We start from the raw sequence: 19,621 nt of genomic DNA on the forward strand, positions 1-19,621 counted from the left end.
GCACTTACTATGAAGGAATAGTGTTCATGTTAGTAGTATTTATTTTCTCAGTCTTAGACTCTCTCACCCCCACAGAGGACAAGATATTCTATAAAATCAAGTCAAAACTGCACAATTGGTGATATTTTAAAGGGAAGAACTGCATATTTTAAAGGGAAGAACCTCAGAAAGTTATCAGCTGGGTTTTCAAGCTAATCCAAGATAGTTTTCTCATCTGCATCATTTTGGATTATTTTGAAGAAGCCATTTGATTTTCATTAATAGATCCTACCATGCAGATACCAGATGTTTCAAAAGCTAAAATATTTATACAATCATGAGAACCAACAGATTTTGTTATATGCCTTGAATTTCCTCTTATATTTAAGTATTAGAAACCCCTTCAGTGATTCTGAACATATATGAAAATCATATCTTACCAAGTATATTGTAAAAAGTGGTCCATTTTCAATTTCATATCTGTTCACTCATGTACTTCAACAGATCTGCTTTTTTTAACTTCATCTTGGATAAAAAGAACATTAAAAGGTTAATTAAATTGTTATTAAGTAAAACGTTTGTTTCTTTTCATTGTCAGGTGAAACATGGTGGTTTTGTTTATTACCAGGAAGGTTGCTGCTTGGTTCGTTCCAAAGATGAAGAAGGTACAGCACATTTTTTTCCCATTAATGTGTTCTGATTTTTCATATTTTATATTTTTATAGTAAGTTTAATTTCTCAAAGGTATAAAAAATAATTTTTTGAATTTTTTTTAAATAACTAGTTTTTAATTTGGGGTTTTCTTAGGATATTGTTAACAGTTATACTCAAAAGCTTTGGCAGAATGAATGGGGATGGGTTCTAGCATTTTTTGACTATGTACTATGGACAGATTCTATACTAGATTTGCATTGTCTAACTCTCCAAATTCTATATGGTCTCTAATTACTAGGTTGATACATAGAATAATTGTCAGTAGCACAAGGTATTATAAAATAACCAATGCTAGTTTATGTATCAGTCAGACTGTCATCATTGTTGAAGGAAACTAAAATATGGCCTCTTAAACAAGGGAAATGGTTAAAAAAAATAGGGCTGGAGTTGTATCTCAGTGGTAGAGCGCATGCCTAGCATGTGTGAGGCACTGGTTTGAGTCTCAGGACTGCATATAAATAAATAAAATAAAGGTTTATCAACAACTAAAAATTTTTTTTTAATTTTCAAAAAGGAAATGTTAATTTAAAAAGTTAAAATACAATTTAAAATTCTATTAAAATACATCTTGTAGTTATTTCTTTCATACTTTTCTTTATGCAGCAGACAATGATAATTATGAAGTTTTATTCAATTTGGAGGAACTTAAATTAGACCAGCCCTTCATTGATTGTATCAGAGTTGCTCCGGATGAGAAATATGTAGCTGCCAAGATAAGGACAGAGGATTCTGAAGCATCCACCTGTGTGGTTGTGAAGCTTAGTGATCAGCCAGTAATGGAAGCTTCTTTCCCAAATGTGTCCAGTTTTGGTAAGCCACCAACCAAATGGTCTGGGTTGAAAAGGCAAAAGTGAGAGAATTGACTATGCTTTTTAACCGTGTGTGTGTGTGTCCCTGTGTCCATAGGAAATCCATGAGCTAGGTGATCGCTCTACTGCTGAGCCACAGCTACAGCCCCTATGCTCATATTTTTAAGAGTTAAAGTCAAAGTCTTAGTTGTATAGTATATTTTGATATATTAATAATTCTTTGCCAGTTTATTATGTAGAATAAATCTTTGCATTTTAACATTTTATTCAACTTTAAGTGTGGATTTCTTTTCTTTTTTTTTTTTTTTTTTAATTTTATGTTGTCTCATAAAGCAATAGTATTGCAGCAGATGGCCAGAGTCACCACTAAGGAGCTTTGGAACATGTTGAACTAACTGATTTATAAGTGGAAGCTGTGACATTTTTAATAATAAAATCATCTTTTAGTTTAGTGGTAGATATATTGATACTTTGTCCTCCCTTTTCATTGCCTTCATTTTCCCCGTTGTTTTACTAAATGACTTTGCAGTGAATTGAAATTATACCCTATGACATGGATTCTAAAACATATATTTTGTGTATTTTAACCTCTAAAATCAGGATGCATACTATATGATGACTTATAATCACTATCAGCCAGGTGGCAATCATGATGTAATTGTGTGCAGACTTCCATTGACAGGTTCTGAAGAACCATCATTCAAATGTGTTTAATAGTTGGAGATGTTCTAAGGCTTAAAACAACACAGAAGAGATTGAGGCATGTCATAAAGTGATCCAATATTTTCTGACTTAAAATTATAAATTTAAACATAATTCATCTCTGAAAGCAAATGTGATTTTATCAGTCTCTTTCCTAAATGTTGAACATTAGATCTTATTTAGAAACTTAAATAGCATGAGACTAAACTACTTGAAAACTTAAAATCAATAGAGTAGTGTTTTATTTCCTGGAAAACACTCGGGCTCATATATAACACAGGCTGGTACAGTCAAGCCTATGTTCTATTTTGATTTCTAGGGATACATACTTGCACATCTTTTCTCTTTGGTACTCAAAACTAGAATGGACCATGCTTTTTGTATTTTCTTTTTTCCTGTATGTAGGTAACTACATCTTATTCTTTTAATTATTTTCTTTCAGAATGGGTGAAGGACGAAGAAGATGAAGATGTTTTATTCTACACCTTCCAGAGGAATCTTCGATGTCATGATGTATATCGAGCCACTTTTGGTGATAACAAACGTAATGAACGTTTTTACACAGAAAAAGACCCAAGGTACTAAAATGCAGTTAAGTCTTTTTCTCCAGAATGGTTTTTCAGTTACAGAAGTACTGGTGTTGGTTGACTTGAAATGTTAATTTTTGCATAATAAGGCTATGGTGATCATTCTTTTATTAATTGTTTATGTTCAAAATCAGAGACTGGTTATCTTCAAACACAAATACATGGTAGACCTCGTACATCATTTAACAGTGTAGGTTGGACAATTTCTGAATAAATTTTTTAGAGGAAAAAAAAATGTAATTTAACTTCAACAAATCTATGATGGTAAAATTGATTCCCAAAACTTACATTATAACATTAGTAGAGCCATAGAACTAATCTATAGATAGTGTGCCAAACTGACTTTATCATTGCATTTTATCTGCCCCTGCTAGCCCAGATTTGGCTGCCTGTTTTGTTTGTTTGTTTGTTTGTGAGTATATTATTTTTTATATATACATTTTATTTATTTTTTTTAATTTATTTTTCTGTGGTGCAGAGGATTGAACCCAGGGCCTTGCATGTGCAAGGCAAGCGCTTTACTGCTGAGCCATAACCCCAGCCCCTGGCTGCCTGTTTTTTAAAAAGTTATTGCACATGTGACTAGAAAAAAACCTCTGCCAGATGGGTTCTTTATCATATTTGTTTCTAGTACTTCAGTAGATTTGTTCAAAAATATTTTATTTTATTTTATTTTATTTTGGTGGTAGAGTGTCTCTAAAAATCATGTTCAGGCAGAATGCCCGTTAATATATTCCTAAAGATTGGTGCATTTTGAATGTTAACGCTTCTATTTTCAAATATTTCCAGAGCCATATAATTTTCATATTCTAAGGAGAGAACCATTTAGATTCTAAAGGGAAGGATCTAGACAGAATTAAAGGACCTAATTTTTTTTATATTTTTTTATATTTATTTTTTAGAAGTAGTTGGACTCAATATCTTTATTTTGTTTATTTATTTTTTTTAATGTGATGCTGAGGATTGAACCCAGAGCCTCACTCACATGTGCTGGACAGTGCTCTACCGCTGAACCACAATCCCAGCCCTGAGGACCTGATTTTTTAAGTCACTGAAAAATAACCATTTTTCCCCAGGCCTCAAAAATTGTTTTTTCTAGTATGAATGCTATTCATGGTACAAGGAACCAGGAACAGGGCTAAATTAGAAAAGCACAGGAAGTGGCCAGGTCTCTGAAGCCTCTGGGTATCCAAATGCCAAAAATCCCAGTGAAGCAGGCTCAGAGTAACCTTGCATGCCATTCCAAAACTTGACATTTTAGATAGTTCATGAGGAATTTTAAAAATACATCTGTAACGTTCTTAGAAATTAGTATGTTGAAATCCAGATAGTTAAAGGTAACCTAGAATTGTGCAGCTGGTAAGCAGCAAAACAGGCACCTGCTAAGTGTTCATTCCTGCTCTTCCTTTGTGGTAGAAAGAAGCTAAATCTTTAGGTAAGAAAGGTAATTGACTTAGAATGTCTAGCAAGGGGGGTTCTAGGCTTACTTCTCTACATGCTGATTATATGATTGAGCTTGGGCAAACCATCTCTTGCTCAATTTCTACATATTGTGGTGGTTTACTTGGATGCTTTAAGATTTGAAAATGACATTTATATATTAATTTCAAATGTCTTCCAAGATTTAGTTCTTGATTCCAGGTCTCTTTCGTCCTTTTGAGTATACATCTCTTTAAATATTTATGCAATTTTAAAAATCCATGCAAGGGCCACAGTTATGGCACAGTGGTAAAGTGCTTGCCTAGTATACATGAGGCACTAGGTTCAATCCCTGGCACCACATAAAAATCATATATATTTGTTTGTATATATATAAACAAAGGTATAAAAAAGTCTTAAACTTAGTATAAAAAAAATCCACGCAAATCATTTCAAACTCACCACTTATATATCCAAATAATATTGCACAATGAGAAATTGGAGTTTGCTATACATGCAAGCATAATGTCTGCCTCTACAATTAATAATAAGAAAAAAGAAATTTAATTATTGAAATTTGAAATTTTGGAAATTGTTACATAATTTTGTTTTGTTTTGTTGGTATCAGGGATTGAACTCTGGGGCACTCAACCACTGAGCCACATCCCCAGCCCTATTTTGTATTTTATTTAGCGACAGGGTCTCACTAAGCAACTCATACTAATGCCTTGATTTTGCTGAGGCTGGCTTTGAAGTGATTCATCTGTCCCAGCCTCCCAAACCACTGAGATTACAGGCATGCGCCACCATACCCAGCTATATATTGAAAATTTTTAAATTTTAAAAGGAAAAAAAAAATCCATCTTTTTAAAAAAAATTAAAAGAAAATATATCAAAGTACTAACAAAGGGTCTTTTTTCTATTGTTCTTATCTTTCATCATAACCATTATTATTTTTGAAACAATTTGGGAAAATAAACGTATCAATAGAAGTAAATGGGGAAAAAGGAGTAGGCTCTAGTCCTTCAGGTTCTTTGTCTCCTTTTTCTAAGAAACATTTTACTACAGAGCCACTTGTATTCTCACTTTCCTATAACTAAATGTCTACCAAGTAATTTGTGCTTTGACTTATCATCACAAAACAATCAAATAAAATAGATAAAAATAACAAGTGTTGGCAATAGAAAGCAAAGTATGGTAGGGGACTTGCCCTACAATCCTACACTAAAACATATGAAACTACAACAACTAAGGTAATACAAATTGTCAGACAAATAACAGTCTAGAGTATAACTCTAAAATGGACCTTTGTATGTATGAAAACTTAGATAAGAAAAGAGACAGACTAATGAAAATAGTTACTATTTTGTGATGCTGTGGGAAATATTGACTATTTGGGACAAAATAATTTTCATCATGTTGGTATATATTGTTAAGATATTTAAAAAGGCTACTGAAAAAAAGAAACTCCCCCAAAAGAAAGAGATGGAAATATAAGTATTTTACTCAACATTGATTGAAATATTTCCAAAGCATAAAATCACTGAATAAATTAGAATGCATAGTGCCAATATCCTTGCCTACCTAAAATATTAAATGCCGTAATTTTAAAAATCTAGACAACAAAATGGAGGAAAGCATTTTTATCAAAAATATGTTCCTATCCTTAATTTATGAAGATAAATTTATATACATATTGGTATGTGTTTACATACCAATTTTGTGTGTGTGTGTGTGTGTGTGTGTGTGTGTGTGTTGTTAGGGATTGAACCCAGGGCCTTGTGCGTGTGAGGCAAGCACTCTACCAACTGAGTTATATCCCCAGCCCTTCATACCAATAATTTAAACTACATCTCAAATTTAATGTGGACACAGACATTGCACAAAAGAAATACGGTTGACCAAAACATGAAAATATAACACAATACAGAAGAAATTTTACCAAAATATAAGTAGGGCTTATTTCTGGAGTGGGCTTCAGAATTATCATTGTCCTTTACCTTTTTCAATATTTCAGTATAAACTGCTTTTTTAATATATATATATATATTTAATTGTAGGTGGACACAATACCTTTATTTTATTGTATATGTGGTGCTGAGGATCAAACCCAGGGCCTCACATGTGTTAGGTAAGCTCTCTACCACTGAGCCACAACCCTAGACCTAGACTGTTTTTATAATAAGGAAAAATGTAAACATAACATTTAAAGCCATCTAGTGTACCAGTATGAAATAGAATAATGCCCTTAATTTTTGGTATATTTATAAATCATAAAAATACTCATCATTAAATTAGTATTTCAGTTCCTAAAAAGGGATACTAAGGAAATAATTGTAAATGCCAGAGAAGAGGAAAGGATATTCATGAATATTAAGATTCAACCTGGTAGAATATTAGACATTAATAATAGTAATCATAAATATTTAAGTGTAGGGGGAAGTAGCAACATTATATGAAATAAATGCAGAATCAAAACTTACATCTGTAGTATAATTTTATCTGTTTAAAGACATCCATGCGGGCTGGGATGTGGCTCAAGCGGTAGCGCACTCGCCTGGCATTTGTGCGGCCCAGGTTCAATCCTCAGCACCACATACAAACAAAAGATGTTGTGTCCGCTGAGAACTGAAAAATAAATATTGAAAAAATTAATAAAAAAGACATCCATGAAATATAAATAAACCTTAAAAGGAAAAATGGAAAACATAAGTTCTGTTAAGTTTTTAAATGTATTATGTTAGTGAGTTTGTGAGGATTTTTCTTCCTGATGTTTTATTATGTTATAAAAATTAGAAGAGTAAAAAAAAGAAATCTAAGATACAGAGAAAATACAAAATAAGGATACATTCCGCCTCTTTTCTTCCCTATTTCATATCTCCTCTAGAAAGTTTATTTCCTTTTCTCAGCAGAAAACCCTAGAATCTATTAATGTCGTTGAAAGATGAAGTGTATAGTTTGCCTTACCATGCATCCAAATAAAGATGGATTAATGAATACATAGAAAGGTGATAAAGGAAAATGTTAGCAATGGGTATTTTCTCTACAGTTCTTTTAGCAACTTCTCTGTTTGAAAAACATTTATGATAAAAAGATAATTTTGAATGGCTTTGGGAGGAGAATGTGAAAAATAATAGCCAATTTTTAAATTTGTAATCAGTATTCACTAAGGAATTTTAAAATCTTTCTATCTGCATTATAAGTAACATGTATAGGACTGGGGTTGTAGCTCAGTGATAGAATGCTCTCCTAGCATATGTGAGTCACTGGGTTCAATCCTCAGCAACACAGGAAAAAATATAATAAAAGGATTGTGTTCATCTAAAAAATATATGAATCATAAATAATATGTATATGAAATAGTAAGATAGCACCCATTTGAAATTTACTGAGCTCTCTCCTCTCTCTCTCTGTCTCTCTCTCACTCTCTCTCTAGCTATTTTGTTTTCCTTTATCTTACAAAGGATAGTCGTTTCCTTACCATAAATATTATGAACAAGACCACTTCTGAAGTGTGGTTGATAGATGGCCTGAGCCCTTGGGACCCACCAGTACTTATCCAGAAGCGAATACATGGGGTCCTTTACTATGTTGAACACAGAGATGATGAATTATACATTCTCACTAATGTTGGAGAGCCTACAGAATTCAAGGTAATTCTAGATTCTGACTTGTCTCCTCTCGGACTGTTAAGTGTGGCACTTCCCTCAACAGTTCTTGCTGTAAGAGTTATATGATTGTTTTGTTGACTTGTTACAAAAGTTTAGAAATTAATGCTGCCTCCCTATACATTACCAATCCCATTTCTATTCCCTTATCATCAGTGCCTCTATGTATTTTAATTGATCCCAAAAGGTTAGTAAGTGAAACATTCTACACTGATTATGTTATCAAAGCTAAACCTAAGTGGCTTAAGAGAGCAAATTTATAAGCTCAAGATTTTCAAGTTGGCCATTGGGATTGTGCTCCACTAGACTCATCGATGCATCCATAATCCACTGGTTTATCGGTGCCCTTACCTAAATGTCTGCTGCTTGGCTGTCAGCTAAGCACTGCCATATGCACTAGGTCTCACCACCTTAGCAGGCTAGCCTGGTCTTATTCCCAGGATGAAGTTCACACTTCATTCCTGATGCAGAGCTAATTTCTTCTGCTTTTCATAAAATAGTGACAACTGGTATGGTCTAGCTTTCATCTTTGGATGCTATATCCTTCATGTTTTGTTACCTAGGTTTTTTTTCTTGTTCCGCACAGCTAATGAGAACAGCAGCTGATACCCCTGCTATTATGAATTGGGATTTGTTTTTCACAATGAAGAGAAATACAAAAGTTGTAGACTTGGACATGTTTAAGGATCACTGTGTTCTATTCTTGAAGCACAGCAATCTGCTTTATGTTAATGTGATTGGTCTGGCTGATGATTCAGTGCGGTCTCTGAAGGTATGTCTTATTTTCAAAAGACAGTAGTGTTAACCAAAATACATATACATTTAGCTTAACAGATTATCAGATTTTGAATAATATCATGTCCTTTTTCTTAAAAGGAATTCTGTATACTGGATATTTATCAGGTTTATTCTAGAATTATTTGGAGGACCTTGCTTTTAATGCAGTTTTACTTAAAATACTGCCTATCAGTATGGACTTCAGAAGTAGTTAAGTGTCATTATATTTCTCTTTCTCCATATTTCTATAAGATATCTTCACAACTGTAAGTATAGCAATAACTCAGTGCCCAGCCACTGACTTCTGCTCCCAAGTCCCATATCCTTAGTAAGGCAGTGGTTATGTGCCCTGTGTTTCTGCCACTGAATGGAAATGTAAACCCATCTTTTGTTGCTTTCTGTCCTTGTTTATTATATTACCAGTGTTTTCTGGTTGCATTTTTTTTTTCCACAAAAAGAAGTTACATTAGGCAGTTGGTTATATATAATTTAAATTGGGAATTTTTTTTATATTGTACTAACATCAGTTTTATTTGGAAGAGGAGCCCACATACCCAGGCTGATTTTCTTTCAGCATGTTATGTCTGAAGAATTCTTCGAATTAAATGCTGTAAGAGTGCTAGAAACAAACTTGTTTCTGTCAGATATATATGGAATGTCTGCCTATCACCTGGCCAACATATATTTGGGTGCTGTCTATTAATATAAACAGATTCACTGCAGGCTTATCTCAGTAGGCTAGTGGTAGTTAAGACTTACTTTTGTATTATCTGGTCAAACTTTATAAAGTCCATTGGAGCAGTTTTGGTCATGATTAGAATTATAATCTTGGTGCCAGTTAGTTTAAAACTAAGACAGCTTAATACACGAATCATATGGAAATGGTCCTAAAGTCCCACCAGAAACAGAAAACCTTGTGTTTCTGTGGACTAAGGAACCTTGTACCGTCACTCTGATGCCTGTTTATGACATTTGCAGTATTGCTTTTTTCTGTAATCCTCAATCTAAGGGGATAAGTCAGGAACTTTTAGACATTGCAAATGCATGTACTTAGTAATGTTTCACAAATAGATTCTTTGAATTAATTAGAAGAAATTTGCTTGGTGAACATAAATTCTTCATGTATAGATTCTGCAGGTTAAATAGTGTGCTTTTTATTCACACATCCCCCATCTACCCTTTTTCAGTAATGCCTGCCAGTGATGTTGCTGTGCCAAGACCTCTGATTTTCTAAGGAATTTGCTCTTTCTACAATTACTCAGGAAAAGAAAGGCAATTTTCTTTTAACGTTCTGACTCTTAGTACCTTTTCTAACACTCCGTCAACCTGCTTACCAGAGTTCTTTAAAAGGTGTAAGTGGAATGTTAGTGGAAGGCTTGAAGCTGGACCCTGCTGATCCAAGAGAATAAATTTTGATTCCTTTCCTTTTTTCTTAAAGTTAAGAATCTTAAGCATAATAGCTGTGAGTCTCTCAGAGTAGATGTGCGTGGAAAGGTTTTGTTCTGCACAATGGTTAGCCTGGAAGCTAAAGTTAGAAACAAATTGTAAATGCTTTAGGGCTGCTGAGCCCGTTTGTAGCCCTGGAATAATAACTGTCATCGCTGGGCTGTCCAGGCAGCAGGCTAAGGACTGGTGGAAAATTATGCAAAACACACCTGTGAGGGATTTTGTATTCTATGAGAATGACTATTGCTGGGTTCTGGAATTACTGTTTCATTTGCTCTTAATTCTTAATCATTCTGCTATTTTATTGCCCCATTTTACATCCCCAAATAAACTTCTGTGTTAAAAGAGATTTCTCGTAAATCTAGAATCATGATAAACCTTTCCTATAATTTTTCCTTATTTTATTGGTCATTAATATAGAATATTGATTTTTACTTGAAACATATTTTGTTGTGGTGATGTAATTCTTAAATGAAACATGTGGTGACAGAAAGTAAAGTAGATGTCCACATCTTGTTTGAGGCTGACTCAGAAACTTAATTAGTGATACTTAGTATAGAAATAGAGTGAAAATAACTGTTTTATTCCTTTAGCTCCCTCCTTGGGCCTGTGGATTCATCATGGATACAAATTCTGACCCAAAGAACTGCCCCTTTCAACTCTGCTCTCCAATAAGACCCCCAAAATATTACACATATAAGTTTGCAGAAGGCAAACTGTTTGAGGAAACTGGGCATGAGGACCCAATTACAAAGACTAGTCGTGTTTTACGTCTAGAAGCCAAAAGCAAGGTAGGTCTTTTAGAATCAACTTTCAGCTCCTCTTTATTAAAAGCATACTGTGCAGTTTCTGGAATTACATCAACACCAATTGATCTTTTCAACCACAGTAAGGCTCAAATGATTTTAGGGAATATGTAGATTGTTTTTTAACTTTAATGCTCATGTCTTTATTTTAACATGGATTAAAAAGTTTATTGGTAGCATGTTAATCCCTTTATCTCAAGTGTTGTTTTTGTTTGAATTTAAAAAGTTGAGTTAAAGAAAAAGTTTAAGTTAAGTAAATAAGGTTGGTTTGCAGTTATGGCATTAATTATGAAGGTATGGCAGCAGCTGACTGGGGTGAACTAGATAAATATAGTTGCTGCTAGGGGAGAAACAGTGCTAAAAGGAAGGTGCCATTCCTTTCCATGGGCATTTCATGGAACTTAAATGTAACAAGGAAGATGCCAGAGGTTGAGTAAATAATTACTAATAAAACTGATTGCTGCAAAGGAAATGTACTGAATGCAGTGAAATCTTATAGCTAAGGGCAATTAGCTAGTTTGCAGAGATCAGGAAAGCCTTCTCTGAGGAATATTGTCCCAGACAAAGACTTCTAGGATGACTAAGTAAGCTAGAAAGGGGCAAAAGATCTCATTTTCTGTAAAGCGCAGAGTGTGTGGAGAAATGATACAATTCAAGAAGTGTAAAAAAAAAAAAACGAAAGAAGTGTAGACTGGATATTATGATACATACCTGTAATCCCAGCTATTTGGGAGGCCAAGGCAGGAGAATCATGTTCAAGGCCAACCTGAGCAAGTCAGCAAGACTCTGTCTCAAAATAAAACATAAAAAGAATTGGAGATATAGATCTATGGCATAGCACTTCCTGGGTTTAATCCCCAGTAGCACACACAAAAAGAAGTATAAAGGAGGATAGAAAAGCCAGAATAGAGGAGAAAAGATTACTAAGGACAGCACTAGAGAGAGAGAAGAAATTTAAAAGGAAATAAGAAGCAGGGCAACACATTCCTATAATCCCAGCTACTCGGGCTAAAGCTAGAGGACTGCAAATTTGAGGCCAACCTTGGCAATATAATGCTTCACATTATAAAGGCTGGAGAAGTAGCTCACTAATGGAATGCCCTGGGTTCTATCTATAATGCCAAAAGAGGGAAAAAAAGGAAATAACAAATATCCATATTCAAGGTATAGGCAAAATACAGAATTTACAAATTGATGAAATTATAAACTAACTTTGAATTTAAGGAATTTTCAGACCATGGCATATCATATTTCAAGTAATTTCATGTATTCTAACAAAGAATAAATTGTAACAGACCTTTTTTCCTTATGAATTTTTTTCTTTAGTCCATTGTTTTCTTTTAATACTTTAAGCAATTTTAATCTTATTTTCAAATTGCAAAAGCAAAATATTGTTAGAATAAATGCAAAATACAGAATGTGCAGTTTTTGCATTACTACTTTTCAGTCCCATTTGCTGCATTTCTTAGAAAAAATTGTTGTTAACCATTTAGTTAAATGCCTTCAGTTGTTTTTTGGTTGGTTTGTGTGTCATCAAGATAAATACTTTTAGGTTTTGTTTACTTTTACAAATATGAGATTATAGCAGTCTACCAAAATGTTAATTACCCCAGATGGAAAGAACAGTTAACCTAAGTTCTTGTAGAGTCAAGGGTTTCTTCAGGCATTAGGGGAGAAGCAGTGCTAAATGGAAGGTTCCATTCCTTTCCACGGGCATTTCATGTGCTGCTGATCAATTCTGGGATCCAGCCCATGACAGGGACTACCTACTATTTTTATCTCTTCCTTTTCACAAGTTCTCAATCAGCAATTTTTTCTGATTATATTATTGAAGTTGTGGAAAAGGCAGAGGGATGGAAAGACCAAGATTTTTTGTTCTGTTTTGTTTTTTGTTTTTACAAATTAGTCTATATCAAGATTTACAATACAGCCAAGCGTGGTGACACACACCTGTAATCTCAGCAGCTCCAGAGGCTGAGGCAGGAGGATTGAGAGTTCAAAGCCAGCCTTGGCAACAAGGCGCTAAGCAGCTCAGTTAGACCCTGCCTCTAAAATGAAATACAAAAAAGGGCTGAGAATGTGGCTCAGTGATTAAGTGCCCTGAGTTCAATCCCCGGTACACACACACACAAAAAAAAAGATTTATAAGAATGAATCTTACTGAAGAGTGAAAATTCACTTGGGCTGTCACAAGTGAATAGTAGTCTGAATGAGATTTCCTGTCAATTTGATGACACTCTATTTATTGCCCAACATTGAAGTTTTCAAAATGAAGATGAAAAAAATAGGGAAAATGACTTGGTTATATTATTTTTCATATGGAAATTCATGCTTTTCTATTAATATTTTTTTGCATTTTTCTTCTGTGATTGTATTAGCTTATCAAATAAAGTACTGCACACTTCAATAGGGTAGTTATTGTATCTATTCCCTTATTTTACACCTTTATTTTATCTTATGTGTTGCTGAGGATCGAACCCAGTGCCTCACAGGTGCTAGGCAAGCACTCTACCACTGAGTTACAGCCCCAGCCCTTCTCCGTCCTTTTTTATGAGGAAAATCAAAAGTAATTCCATTATTTGCATTATTTCTGCCCAAAGGGTTATGGCATCTGGGGTTGATGAGTTAAGCTACATAGGGGAATATTAGATGATCTAAAAGCTGCTTAACTGTTAAATTTTATGAAATTTACTTTAAGCCCTTAATTTTTTTTTAAATAAAGATAAATAGGGATTTGAAGAGGATGTGAGTGGCTGTCAGTAGTGTCAGTTCTAATGGTTTAGAATTATGCTCATAGAGGATGGGAAATTTATAAAGACTTTTGGTCACCTTATTTGTAAATATGCAAAGATGAGAAATTCCTTAGGCATAGGAAGAATTTTGTACTAGGATTTCCAAACTTAATAGGTATTTTGGCTTGCTCTGAAAGAAAGAAATTACAGTAATATTAAGTAATAAAGAACGCTTTTAAAAAGTCACTTCACTGTTATAGAAAGCTGTGTTTAATAAAAGGTTTTCAAACCTGTCTTGCTGTTCTTTTCTAGTTAATACAGTAGGTCAGGCTATTGAAACCAAGAACTGTGATATATTTTTAGAGATCATAACTCTTCTTATTTTAAATAAATTTTATATTCAACACCAATAAATAGCACATAAGGAGGTGAAAGTACATTTCAGCTTATTTTAAAGTAGGGGTAACACTGCTTTAAAAGTCGCTTCTTTATATATATAGTTATTCTTTATTTCCAGGATGGAAAATTAGTGCCAATGACTATTTTCCACAAAACGGACTCTGAAGATTTACAGAAGAAACCTCTCCTGGTACATGTATATGGAGCTTATGGAATGGATTTGAAAATGAATTTCAGACCTGAGAGGAGGGTCTTGGTAGATGATGGATGGATATTAGCATATTGCCATGTTAGGTGAGTCAGCACACCTAGCATGAGAGTTCCAAACGTGGTAACATATCTAAAATAACAATATATTGGGGAGCAAAAACTTTCTCTTTTGTAGTGTTAGTTATATATACTCCTAAATCCTGTGTTCCATAGAATTTGATTCAGTAACAGATTATATGAACCAAAGAGCAAAAGGATAGACTTTGGGGATTCTTGAATATATGTATCAGTCTCTATACATGGTTACATTATTATTTCCATCTGATTTCCTGGAGTTTAGGTTTTTCTTAAACAGCCTTGTATACCAGACTTTTCCAATCTAACTTCCATTTTATTTTAGTTGTATTCAAGACAAAAATATATTACGTGTGTGTGTGTGTGTGTGTGTGTGTGTGTGTGTGTGTGTGTATATATATATATATATAAAATTTGATACCAAGGATTAAACCTACGGACACTTAACCACTGAGCCATATCTCCATCCCTATTTATTTATTTAGAGAAGGTCTCATCAAATTAAGGCCTCACTAGATGCTGCGACTGACTTTGAGCTTGTGATGCTCCTGCTTTAGCCTCCTGAATCAGTAGGATTACAGGCATATACCACCATATAACACAAATATAATTTTTTTTCTGCTAAAAGTCCTTCCCACTTCATCTCCAGAACAACGTCCAGATTCCTCAGTTTAATGCTGTCAATGATTTGGCTTATCTCTAGCGGCATCTATCATGTCCTTTCAAATTACATGCTCTGCCACCTCCTTGCCCTTCTACATGTTGTATCTTTTCTGTCTTGAGGTCTTTCTAAAAACTCATATTCTTCTTTCACATTACTCCTAAGGTTCTTTCTTCTGCTCTGTGATACCTAAGTACACTGTTACAGCAGTGACCACAATGCTTGTAGTAACTTTTTCTTCACAAAATTTGATCTCCGTGGGGATGTTTTCTAGTTTATATTTATAAGGTTGGCAGGCACTTAGACAACCTCTGATAAGTAGTAGACAGGCACTCAAAACTTATTTATTGGATCAGTCTTTTGTTGTCCATGTTAGAGGTTATTAAGTTTTTTCTCTGAAGAACTAGGTAGTGACATGGGAACATAGCTAAATGTTAGAGGATAACCAGGTTCCTCCACTTGATCCCCAGAACCACACACACCAAAAAAAACTGCATAGTAATCATTTTAGGCTTCACAGGCTGCACACTACCTCTGTTACATCCTCCTTGTTTTCTCTCTAGCCTTTAAAAATGTAGAAACAGTTCTTAGCTGGAGATCCATTAAAAAAAATAAATAAAAACGGGCTTTCAATCATAATTTGCTGACCTCTACCTACATCTGTATCATTTTTTTTCTACTAAAATTTTTTTCGCCCTTTAATTTCAGGGGTGGTGGTGAGTTGGGCCTCCAGTGGCATGCTGACGGCCGACTAACTAAAAAACTCAATGGCCTTGCTGACTTAGAGGCTTGCATTAAGACGCTTCATGGCCAAGGCTTTTCTCAGCCAAGTCTAACAACCCTGACTGCTTTCAGTGCTGGAGGGGTGCTTGTGGGAGCATTGTGTAATTCTAGTCCAGAGATCCTGAGAGCTGTGACTTTGGAGGTAAGTACACTCTGCTTACAAAATGCAGCCCTGAGTCATAGACCATTCTAAGAAAAAAAAAAATTTCTGTTATGGTTTTACCACAGCCTTGGAATATAACAAAGCTTTTCAGTTTAAACAAAATTGTAGATCTAGGAAAACTTCTAAAATAATTTTAATCACAGTATTTACTTTGTACATATTATTTTCTGACAGTGGTCTTTACTAATTTGTAAGGATTCTACTAAAAGGTTAGTGGCTGTTCCCGTTGACCATTTTCTCTTTGAGTATTTAGAATTGGTGGGGAAAAGATGAAGCATCTGTGCTTCACAATTCCACAAGGGGGTGGGGTAACTGTGACCAAATGCTGTGTACCCTGTGACTCGTACTAGTCAGTTCAACAGTCACTGCCCATCAACATTTTAGTACTGATTTTAAGGGCTATTTTTAAATATTACATTCTTAATGGTCTTTGAGGTATAGTTTTCCTGTACTTTAGTTGAAATACTCTGTTCTGAAAATGCTCTGCTGTCTTAGTGTTCAGAATTATTAAGCTATATTATAGCTATATGATTTTACCTCTATCATTCTCCTGTTTCCTAGTTACTCTGGAAAATAATGACTGGAATGGTGAAAGTAAATTATTTTCGGGGTTTTTCAGTGTTGTATTGAGAGCGAAGGGTATACAGTGTGGGCTTATTATAAATAAATAAGTTTTAAATAGCCCTAATCCATGAATCTATTTTCAAAGTTCTTTCTTTTTTTCTTTTTGCATTGCTGGGGATAAAACCCAGGGCCACGTGCACATTAGACAAGTGCTTTGCAATTGAGCTATACTCCCAGCCCTATAAATCTGTTTTAAAAATGCACAGCTGCACTAAATTATGGGGGCGAGGGGCTATCCCCGAAGATAGTATTAGCAGAATCATTTACAATATATAGAAAATGGTACTAACCTTTATTTTTAGATATTAGAAAGGATACCATCAGAAATATGTGTGTATAGGGATTTATCCCAGGTTGCTTATCCTAGTGAAGAACTAGTCAGCCTAAAACATCCAACAGTGGAGGATTCATGTATGAGTCAAAGTTCTTAATAACAAGCACCAAAAACTGATTCAAGCAGAAAGGAGTTTTATCAAATGGTATTAGGTCAGAGTATGTGTGTTCAGAACCAGTGTCAGAGGCTGCCAGGCAGATACAGAACTGCCCAACAGAGTTGCCACTATTGCCACTGCGAAGCACAAATCACCTCCCTCTAACAGTGCAGCTTCTACAAACTGGAGACAATGTCACAGTTTTGCAAAGAAATTCACCTTGATCAGCACTTCTTTAAATCATGGATTTTCCAGTCTGGAACACATGTCTGTGACACCTACATAATTTGCTACTCTAAAGCTTCAGGGAAAAAGAAAGAGGTACATCTAGTATCTCTACAGTGAGAGACAGGTTGTGTCCGATAAGGTTGGCATTTTTCCAAATGCAGGAAAAAACATTTAGAGACTCGGCAGCCAACACGAATTAGCAATGAGCCCATTAGCTGTGGTGACTGGTAGCAAGAGAAAAAGCTGAAAAGCATGTAAACCAAGGAGTCAGTGGTCATTTTCTCTTACCTTGGATATTTTCCAAATTTTCTGGGAATCCACATGGCTTCTTGAGATATTTCTCTTGTGTCAGTATGCATATTTATTAAAGTAATATTTTTCTGAAACTTACATTGCCAACTCCTTAGAAGAAAAAGAAGTTTCTTTGGCTTTTTTTATTAGGCACCTTTCTTGGATGTTCTCAACACTATGATGGACACTACACTTCCTCTGACATTAGAAGAACTAGAAGAGTGGGGGAATCCTTCATCTGATGAAAAGCACAAGAACTACATAAAACGTTACTGCCCCTATCAAAATATTAAACCTCAGGTAGGAAAAATGTGGTTGCCAAATACTGTCCTGACGTAATAGAGAAAGTAAAGGGGTGCTTACCTGTGATGAGGCAGGAGTAGGCAGGGGTTTTAGAGATGTCTCCACTGTGATACCCAAACATCTTTCAGCACCATTGTGCTCATGCTCCGTCTTTTCAGTTTAATACTTCAGGAAAATAATTATTATACCTTAATTACTAGATGAGATGAAGTTATGATCTCTTCAGAAAAGAATAAGTTAGGTAACAAATAGGCTCACTCAAGAATATTAAATGAGAAAAAACCTCTAGCACTTGGGAAAAAATTGGAGGCAGTTATTTTTTCATGATCTAATGGAAGAGACCATAGGAGTAATGTGAACTCTTCATACGTGTATTTTCTTTTAGCATTATCCTTCAATTCACATCACAGCTTATGAAAACGATGAACGTGTACCTCTGAAAGGAATTGTTAACTATACTGAGAAACTGAAGGAAGCCGTCATGGAACATACTAAGAACACAGGTGAAGGTAGGAGACTCCAGGACCTAGGGAATGTGGCTAGATGGACTAGAACCCTTAACATACAGAGTACATCTCAAGCTTCAGACCAAATCATCAGACCATGACTGAGGACAAATCATTTTTTTTCTGTTGATTACACAGCTAAAGTGTAATAATAGCCTCACCTCTTTTCAAAGGACAGAAAGAAAAAGTAAATTTAAATATCAACTGGAACTTAGAAATGTACTCTCATGCAATCATTTATTCATTTAAAGATATCCACTGAGATATTATTCTTGGGAATCTGTGAAAGATTCTGAGAGTTTTGCTTTGGAGCTTTAGTGCCCAAACTAGCTGTTTAGTTTCTTCTAGATGGTTCTTTTCATTTTTATTAAATAAGAATTTTTCCTTTTTGCCTTGAAATTGAATGCCAAGACATGCCAAGGGAACCTACCTATAAGTCAGTGTCTCTCCAGTTTCACAGAGCTGCTGACTCCCTCCTCAGTCACATCTTTCTCCATATAGTGCCACGGCCCCTCCATCCAGCTATCTTATCCACTGGGTCTTTTCCCATTTGCCCTAGTTCAGAAACTTGTCTTCTGCTGCTTGCCCCTCCCCTCTCTTTAGTGGTGGTTATGGTGGTCTTGCCCTTATTCCTTTACTATTATTTGAATAAAGTACTTAAAAGAAAAGAGAAGAAATGGGTCTCACCAGTCTGAAATCCCAGTGGCTTGGGAGGCTGGGACAGGGGGATCGTGACTTCAAAGCCAGCCTCAGAAACTTAGTGAGGCCCTAAGCAACTCAGCAAGATCCTGGCTCTAAATAAAATAGACAAAAGGACTGGGGATGTGGCTTAGCAGTTAAACACCCCTGGGTTCAATCCCTGGTACAAAAAAAAAAAAAGAAAGAAAGAAAGGAAAGAAATGTGTCTCAATCTTCTAAAGACTTCCTAATTGTTTGATATGTTAACTCTTTCAGGCTATCAGGCCCCCAATATTATTTTAGATATTCAGCCTGGAGGAAATCATGTGATTGAAGATTCTCACAAAAAGGTATGTTCTATAGCCCTTCTCAGTTGGTCACAGAGAAGTATATATTCAAAGTTTTCAGTGGTTATAACAGGGTTTATGACAGAGCTACTTCATAAGTATCAGGTCTAGCTGAGACCCAGGAGGGGAGGGTGGGTCACAGTCAAGCAAGAGAAAAGGTTCTCTCCTGTACTTGATAAAGGAGCTCTGTTAAAGAAGGTAATTGAATCCTGATCATTGGAAGCCTTTGTCTCCATCCCAAATAGAAGTATCCCTGCCATAAATTGCTGGCTTGAGGGTGAGG

General features: G+C 35.0%; 1 protein-coding gene and 1 long non-coding RNA gene across 5 annotated transcripts in view; one reads left to right on the top strand and one right to left on the bottom strand.

Moving 5' to 3' along the window:
- Prepl (prolyl endopeptidase like) overlaps positions 1-19,621 on the top strand; it is a 36,337-nt gene that overhangs the window by 13,837 nt on the left and 2,879 nt on the right. For 3 of the 4 annotated variants that reach the window (XM_013358257.4, XM_040271019.2, XM_005324512.5), the window contains 11 exons: positions 578-644; positions 1,297-1,503; positions 2,647-2,782; positions 7,647-7,863; positions 8,465-8,650; positions 10,695-10,892; positions 14,157-14,332; positions 15,693-15,909; positions 17,655-17,804; positions 18,193-18,316; positions 19,268-19,341. In XM_013358257.4, coding sequence (XP_013213711.1) covers positions 578-644; positions 1,297-1,503; positions 2,647-2,782; positions 7,647-7,863; positions 8,465-8,650; positions 10,695-10,892; positions 14,157-14,332; positions 15,693-15,909; positions 17,655-17,804; positions 18,193-18,316; positions 19,268-19,341 — 1,752 coding nt within the window. The remainder of the gene's footprint in view (positions 1-577; positions 645-1,296; positions 1,504-2,646; positions 2,783-7,646; positions 7,864-8,464; positions 8,651-10,694; positions 10,893-14,156; positions 14,333-15,692; positions 15,910-17,654; positions 17,805-18,192; positions 18,317-19,267; positions 19,342-19,621) is intronic. The other variant, XM_040271020.2, reaches the window with a different exon arrangement.
- LOC144369389 (uncharacterized) lies at positions 19-12,065 on the bottom strand. Its single transcript, XR_013429008.1, has 3 exons — positions 11,619-12,065; positions 6,694-6,838; positions 19-504 (listed from the first exon to the last, which is right to left on the bottom strand). It is a non-coding gene; the product is annotated as an uncharacterized LOC144369389 (long non-coding RNA).

Source organism: Ictidomys tridecemlineatus, chromosome 12, assembly GCF_052094955.1.
Source record: "Ictidomys tridecemlineatus isolate mIctTri1 chromosome 12, mIctTri1.hap1, whole genome shotgun sequence".
Lineage (NCBI taxonomy): Eukaryota > Metazoa > Chordata > Mammalia > Rodentia > Sciuridae > Ictidomys > Ictidomys tridecemlineatus.